The sequence below is a fragment of the Montipora foliosa genome, chromosome 14, assembly GCF_036669935.1.
Source record: "Montipora foliosa isolate CH-2021 chromosome 14, ASM3666993v2, whole genome shotgun sequence".
Classification (NCBI taxonomy): domain Eukaryota; kingdom Metazoa; phylum Cnidaria; class Anthozoa; order Scleractinia; family Acroporidae; genus Montipora; species Montipora foliosa.
This window is the reverse complement of record NC_090882.1, coordinates 19,311,498-19,319,443: the sequence shown is the minus strand read 5'-3', so window position 1 is coordinate 19,319,443 and position 7,946 is coordinate 19,311,498. Positions and strand designations below refer to the sequence as shown.

The following is a 7,946-nucleotide window of genomic DNA, read 5'->3' as shown; positions in this document are numbered from 1 at the left end:
TCCAAAACAATAATAAAGGTAATAAGAAAATAGGATAAATGTTAAAATAATTATTTAAAAAATAAATAAATAAGTAAATGAATAAAGCGCAGTGAGGGACAATCACAACAGAGCATGCTCCAACTGGGAGGAGGCCCCTAAAAGATGATAATAGATAATGAGTAATAGCAATAATAACAATGAAAATAATAATAGAAATGACAATGGTATGGTTATAAAATATAAAATATTATATTATTAATGGTATGGTCTCTAGCTGCAAGTTATCGGGAGAGGACGCCATTTGGCAAACTTGCAAATGAGAGGTACTTCCAGTCCTTCCAGCCTTCTAGGGAAGCTCTCTCTCTCTGTTACCAAACCGCGAAAGCGTCCAAAACATTGAACAAAAAGATGGTCTCAGGCTTATCAATATACACCGATTACGCTAGCAGTGCCACTTTATAAAAATCAGCGAAAATTATGCTAGCTTCCTCAAATTATGCCAAAAATATGCTAGCACAAAGCATGATTTATTGTGATGAAATATACTCTCCATCAAAGCGAGACTTTCCTTTTCTGACAGCTGTAGTCACATGGCATTCTTTGGGCAATAGAATTCTCAACTATCAATCAAATAACCGAATCGTTCGCTGATTGGTGGATACGTAAGAAACCATTTAAGTGCCTGAGTAAGCGGCTGTCCTCCCGAACTACTCGTTGGCACAAAAGGAGTGCTCGCGTTGTGTTTTCAGAGTTTCGCGCGCTCGTAAAACGCCTGGCTAAAGCAATTAGGGAACAGTTTCCCCGGAATGACCGCGATAACGGTACATCGTGGACAAATGGAGTACCTTCAGCCGCCGCAAAACTCTCAGGTTAGTGACATGTGTGTTTCAGTGCGTTGCGTTTCATTGTGCTTTGGAACGGAGTACATGCACTCATCTTCACTTTATACTCACACCCCCTTTCATGTGCCCGCCCACCCAATGCTTTTAATCGACAGGAACTCCAACCCTCTCCTCTGGCATTGCTAGCAGCGACTTGTAGCAAGATCGGACAAGGTTTTGAAGCGCCAAACGCTGTTTTGCAACCACCGATCGATCAGCTCTCGCAGCAAGAAGAGTACCCAACCTCGTGGGCCTCGGAACACGCTCCAAACCACGCAAATGACAATGTGTATCATTCTGGTGCGACGAACATTTTACAATCGGAAAATAACTCCAACACAGGTTTATATACCTCCATAGGCCAGGTGGAAGAAGGACAGATGTATTATACAGCCGTTACAACAAGCCCGTCAAGACAAAACGTTTGTGCTTTGTCACCACACTCGCTTGTGTCGAGCGGCAATGAAGCCAGTGTTAATCTTGTCTACGCTCCTGAATGTGATTTGAGTAAAGCAGTCGATTCTGGTGCTTGGACTATAAAGTCGGACGCTGGGGAAGCCACTTCGATCGGCGGTCATTGGTGGCAGGGAAAGCCTTTATCCTGGGCAAAAAATACAAATAGTCCTTCGCCACAGTATGTGTTATCGTCGACTTGCACAGGAAATAACGACGTAGGTATTTCCATGATGCAGCAACAAACGCAAGAAGTTTCTGAGAATGTGGCCCAAAATCCTGCGTATGTTCAAGTGACAAGGACTCCTCAAGGGCAGATTATATTAACGCAAGAAAGTACAGAACCGAATAAATGGCTCGCTTCGGGAACGGTGAATGTGATAGCGGCGCCTTCTAGCGCAACTAACGGAAACACAACTATTCAAGTTCAAGTTCAGCCTGAAGCTTCTCAAGAAACCCAAAATGTAAACATAGCGCCTGTGAACGTGGATGTTAGTCCTTCAAACAGCAGAAGGCTTCGCCGCGTTGCCTGTACTTGTCCGAATTGCAGGGAAGGCGAAGGAAGAACAGCTGATGGGAGAAAACAGCACATTTGTCATGTACCAGGTTGTGGGAAAGTTTATGGAAAGACATCGCATTTGCGAGCGCACCTTCGGTGGCATACCGGCGAACGACCGTTCGTTTGTAACTGGTTGTTTTGCGGAAAGAGGTTTACGCGATCAGATGAATTGCAGCGCCATCGTAGGACCCACACCGGGGAAAAACGATTCGCCTGCAAAGAATGCGGCAAGAGATTCATGCGAAGCGATCATTTGTCAAAACATGTGAGAACGCATTCGAATGGCAAAACCACGAAAGCCAGTACAGTGCAGTCGGTAGAACCCATTGCAATTCAACCCATTTCGCAACAAGAGTTGCGAGTACAGAACATGCAAGCGGCTTTGGAACAACAAAGTGTCGACGTAAAGAGTTCCGAATCAGACCGATCGGCCGTTGTTCAAATGGAACTTCCTGCTGAAGCGGTCGTTGTGGATGAAAATCAACTGAATGAAAATGAATATTTTACGGGGGAAACGTCTGAACATTATCTCAACCCTATGAACATTGGGCATGAATTTGTTGCCGTGCGAATGGATGGAACACAAGGCACAGCAATTTTAGTCGCGCAAAATATCAACATGGGCCAAGGAGTATAGCCTTGCTTTGTTCTTTGTTTCGCCATAGGGTTTAACCAAACAAAGTATTTCGGTCGTGATGTTCTTCAATAAGCAATAGTCATGACCAGAAATAACAATTAGCCCTGTTTGGTCAAATATTTAGTTTTTCAAACTGCACGAAAGGTCATCTCATCACTTTTTTTTCTATAATAAACATTGAAATCAACAAGTACATTTCATTGCTAGCCTTTTCGTCGTTATGCTAATTAGTTTTCGCTTACATTGTTTAATTGGAACTGAGCCAAGTTGAATAATGTGGCGTATGTATATTTTTTCATAGGGGAATATTTCTATTATTCAAAATAACTTGTTTGACGGAGAGTCTCTGTACATGTACGAAAGGTGATGATTCCAATAGATCGTAGTTAATAATTTTCCTTTCTGCGAGAAATGAATACAGATACTGAAAGTTGGGCAAGAACTACGAAGTCATGTTAATTAGTTTCTCTATTAAATTATTTGTATATCTGCATCCGTTTCAATTATTTATTTTTTTTCAGCTGTTTTCAGGTGTCTTAAAAACAGCTCCAAGGTACTCTAGAAAGCACTCATTAAATGAGAATGATGAACCCAACTGGAGATATCGAGCAGTTTTGAACCTCTCACCATTGAAGAGTAAAATTATCTGACGTTAGACAGAGTAAAATCTATAAGTGCCAATGGCATTTATGGTGGTGAAAGGGTTAAGTTCAGACCTGACTATTGCATTTCTAGCTTTTTGATTGGCTAAAAAACTCCGACTATGAGCCAATAGTCAAAGTTTTACATCATATGGAAAATAGTGCGCCAAGATGCGCTTTCCAGACGCTTTGTAAAATTGTGGAAGTAAAAATCGGCGGCAAAACCCGGTTTGAGAATTTACTAAAACAATATTATTATTCCATTCGCCCTTGTTGGATATGAAGTGATTATAACCAACTCGCGCTACGCGCTCGTTGGTTAGTTTATCACTTCATATCCAACTCGGGCTCGTGGAATAATATTGTTATATAGCTTTACCAGAAATGTCACGTGTGTTGCAACATTATAATTTTTATAATTTTTAGGATGCACCTGCAGTTGTACCTTCAACCGGAGCTGAAAAACTGCCGGTAACATTTGACTGGCGAAACCCTGTGTTGTCTGTCACTATGAATCAATGTCCTCATATAATTTAGAATCATTAAGGTGATATGTTAATAATAATAATAATAAAAGCTTATACCGCGCTTATACAAACTGTCCTAAGCGCCTTACAATTCATAAATTCGATAAAATATGATAAAACATAAATATAAATATTAATATACACAGCTATGGCTTAACAAATACAAACAATAAAAGAAACAAACTAACTCACTAAAGGTTATATGCTGATTTGAACAGGTACGTCTTAAGTTTAGATTTAAAAGAATTAATACTATCAGCTGATCTAATATCAAAAGGCAAAGAGTTCCAGAGGATAGGTGCCTGAACTGAATAAGATCTATAGCCATAAGGTTTAAGATTGTAGGGAACAGTCACAAGCCTAAGTTTATCTGAGGATGATCGGAGGGTTCTATTCGGCCGGTAGAAAGTGAGAAGTTCCTTTAAGTATGACGGAACCAGGTTATTAAGACACTTAAAAGTAATTAAAAGTAATTAATCAAACAAAATAGCCAAACAAAATGATCCTCAGATAATCTTATTTTATACCATCATCTCTGTGTGGTCAGGCAAAAATCCATACAACAGTGAAACTCAAACTCTTTAGTTAAAAATGTAAGAAATCAGATTCTGGAAAATGCTTTCCTGCATGTGTAAGTGTGTTTGTGTTCTATGTGGGAAAGCAGGTTATTTGCGGTAGTTAAGCATGATTGGTATATTTCAACAATAGTTTTGATCAGACTAATGCATATTTTTTATTTTTATCTTGATGGCACAAGCTATTTATTAAAATTACTGAAAAAGTATTCAAGTGCTGTGGCACTTTACTAAGACAGCTCTGTTCCACCAAGAATTATAAGGGAGGTAGGGGTTTTGGGGAATGTGGGTAATTTGAACTGGGGAACAGCGGAACAATGACAAAATATTAGCGAACAAGGAAACATAAACCATTTTATGGATATAAAGCTGAGAAAAAGTCTGGAAGTAATTTCAGGAAGAAGAGAACACAAGCAAATGGGCCATTTCTGAGTTGCTGTTTGTCTCTGTTTTGAAGTGAGTCTTGGTGCTCAACTATTGAAAGGGAAATGAGTTTGATTTGCATAAGAATACACAACCTATTTCCATTTGAAAGGTTGTGCACCAGGACTCGCTTTGGAACTGAGGCATGCAGCAACTCCGGAATGGACCATTTCTAAAGGAACAAGGACCCTCCCCCCCCCTTCCCCTTGGAGGGCCTCATATGGTGAAATTTGCAAGTAACATTTAGGGGGAAGGGACAAGGTTGCAGAGACACCTCCCCCCATGCTGTTGATGTGTTCTTTTCTAAAGTTTTCCTGTCACATTATTGACAAAATTTGATGCCTCAACTTTCAAATGAAAAAACTCTTTAATTCTGCTTTGTGTCCCCTGTCCCCATCAGTTGTCCATATTGTACAAATGAATTCAACTACTGTCGTGGGTACTTTTGTCACCAAGCACTTCCCATAATCTACGAGTACAATGCGGTAAGGGTATTTTGCAAACGCCGAACGTTATAAAATCAGTATTTGACTTTAATAACTGCATGTACACGCAACACTAAGCTAAACATTTTAAAAATCAGTGCTTCGACCCAGTTACTGCAGACATGCACTGCCGTTTGGCGTTCTGCAAAATTTCCCTGTTCAGTATGATATGTACAAGAAGGCAACTGTATGAGAGCATCAAGAGAGCTGGAAATTGAATGAAAAATGTTTGGGATAAGTCATTTAGCTTCATTTTAATGGCATAAGTTGGTGAGTTGCTTAGCTGTAGTCCTGCCATAAAGTCTTCCGATCGAGTCGTGCAGTAAACCCATCCACCCAATCATCTCAATTGCAAATGAGGATAAATTTTAAAAATCTATCAACAGTTCATGTCAGAATGCATGAGGCAGCAAATATTAAACAATTTGTCACATGACAAATAAATGATTCTGCAGGTTTCATGAAATTATTTGTACAGAAATAAAAAGAGCAGCGCAAAATATGCTACCATACCGATTTTCGTGTGCTTAAACTAGTGTTGTTACAGTTGAAAGAATTTTTAACGAAGTTTGGAAACCCAGTCACGCTTCAATGATTTTCATACAAATCCTTGTATTTTTCTAAGTTTTCAAACCGCTTTAAAATTCTCTCTTCGAAATATGAAAGTCTGAAATTTTCCATCCCTTATTTTCGCTTTAATATTTGACCTATGGTCGAAATAGGAATCTGAGCTCTGTTTGCAGCGCGTAATTATGAAAAATTACACTGGACGGCAAAAGCTCTTCGTTCGTAAACTAAAGTATGGAATTTCTCGAGTGTTTAAATGGTCATAAAATCTTTACCTTAAGTGGTATTTCTCTGAAGATTTGTATTCTGGCTAAAGACAAACAAGATCTTTCCATTTCTGGAATTTATAAAGTTCACCAATAATCAGTCATGTAACCAGTTTGTTGCAAATGGAGTACAACGTACCTTTCTTCCTGGCGGACGACTGTTTGCTGTAACGACGACTATCTCTAAGTGTAGTAAGTGTAGCTAAGCGCTCGTAGAGGTTGGTCGGTCTTGTATTTCGATATTTCTTGTATTTTGTATTGTTCGATACGTAAAGATTTCCAAAGCGTGATATTTTGCTCGAACAATTTGCAACAACAAACATTTCCCGCCAAACAAGCATGATCAGCTGATTGCGAACCAATCAAGAATACCAATGGACGAACTATCAGCGGCTTGACAAACAGAGTATGCTCTGTTATGTTGTTCCGCCATTTTGCAAAAATTGCGTTAACTGCGGCAAGTTTTGAAAATCGTTTTTTTCCACGGTATTTTTCAATTTCGGTCATATATAACATGCCTCCCAAGAAAAAAGACGAGGAAAAGCCGACGCCATTGATGGGGCGGTTTGGGACGTCTCTGAAATGTGGAATTGTAGGCCTTCCGAATGTAGGGTTAGTTCACGTGTCACTGCCTTTCAGAAGAGATAACTGTTTGTTTATATTTATGGATTCTGATGTTTTCCCACGTGGAATTTTTAGGAAATCGACTTTTTTCAACGTTTTAACGAAAAGCGCTGCAGCAGCCGAAAACTTTCCCTTCTGCACAATAGGTTAGTAACCAGGTTTTAGTGCATTTACTGTTTATTGATCGCTAATCAACTAAAATCAACTGGTGTTATTCATGGCATTCGACCCAGCATCTTCACAATTAGTAATATTTCGTAAAGGAAAAAAAAAGTTGTCATGATTACTGCGATTTTCATAATGGAATCTTACCTTCAAGAACTGCGTTTTGGCTTCCATCAATCAAATTTCCAAACATAGCACGGGAAGATCGACTCTGCCTCCAGAAAGTGAATTGGAGTTTTTGTTCAGTTCACAGCTTGAACACCAATATGATATGTTTTTAGAAATTCTTCAGTAAAAAGACTTGTACAGATTCCATCGCTTTCCATGGGTGTCTAGTTAAATACATGAATGTACCATGGGAACCAAAGATGCTAATTGGTGGGTTAGTTACGCATCAGTTGATTTCATCATGTGTGGTTGGTGTTGGACGTTTGATTGATGGAGGCCAAAACACAGTTTTGCTGTTGGCACTTGAAGATGAATTCCGCAGAATTACGAAAAAACGCAGTAAAACCGCAGCTGTAAGTAGAAACCTACCCTTTGCTTCTTGGAGATTTTCCCAAATTGGGATAAAAACTTGGAGTTTGCATCAGCGTTAATACAAACAAGTTTCCATAAAGCTCATATGTTCAAATCAGCCACACTTGACACAGCTAATTCTGGTCTCTTCAGTCTTGACGGCTACAAGTTTGAATTGGTGCTTGTCTTGGTGAACATTTTATTCATTCACTATTTTCACAAATCCCATAACACAGTTAATTTTTTTGGGGGTGGGGGGTTATTTGCATCAATGAAATGGATATCCATTGTTTTGATGCAAATAACCCCCACCCCCCCAGAGAGTAAATGACTTGTATTGTTTTTGTGCAAAGAACCCCCAAAATGAACTGCATTATGGGAATGGGAAAGTAGTGAATTGAAACCTGCCATCAGTGGGCACCTTATGTAAGGTTAACAATTAAAGAATTTCTCTTGAACATTTAATTGCTTTTGCACTTTAACCCACAAGATTGATGCTTAGAGACTTGGCTATTCGCCCTTGTTACACGCGGCCATATTGTCCCGGGAGACCAAAAAAGCTTTGCTTTACCACGCCAAGCCTCACCCCCATGGTTTCCACTGCGAGGCTTGGCGTGGTAAAACAAAGCTTTTTTGGTCTCC

The 7,946-nt window shown here is 39.5% G+C and overlaps 2 protein-coding genes across 2 annotated transcripts in view; both read left to right on the top strand.

Annotated features, from left to right (window-relative positions):
• The first annotated feature begins 323 nt into the window (after window positions 1-323).
• Window positions 324-3,003, top strand: LOC137985136 (transcription factor Sp5-like). The gene is made up of 2 exons (XM_068832631.1): window positions 324-851; window positions 980-3,003. Exons 1-2 carry the CDS (start codon window positions 789-791, stop codon window positions 2,510-2,512), a joined length of 1,596 nt encoding a protein of 531 aa, XP_068688732.1. The 5' UTR covers window positions 324-788; the 3' UTR covers window positions 2,513-3,003.
• Window positions 3,004-6,407: 3,404 nt separating this feature from the next.
• Window positions 6,408-7,946, top strand: part of LOC137985137 (obg-like ATPase 1) — a 27,508-nt gene continuing 25,969 nt past the window's right edge. Inside the window, exons 1-2 of the mRNA XM_068832632.1 lie at window positions 6,408-6,608; window positions 6,696-6,766. Coding sequence (XP_068688733.1) covers window positions 6,415-6,608; window positions 6,696-6,766 — 265 coding nt within the window. The 5' untranslated portion in view covers window positions 6,408-6,414. The remainder of the gene's footprint in view (window positions 6,609-6,695; window positions 6,767-7,946) is intronic.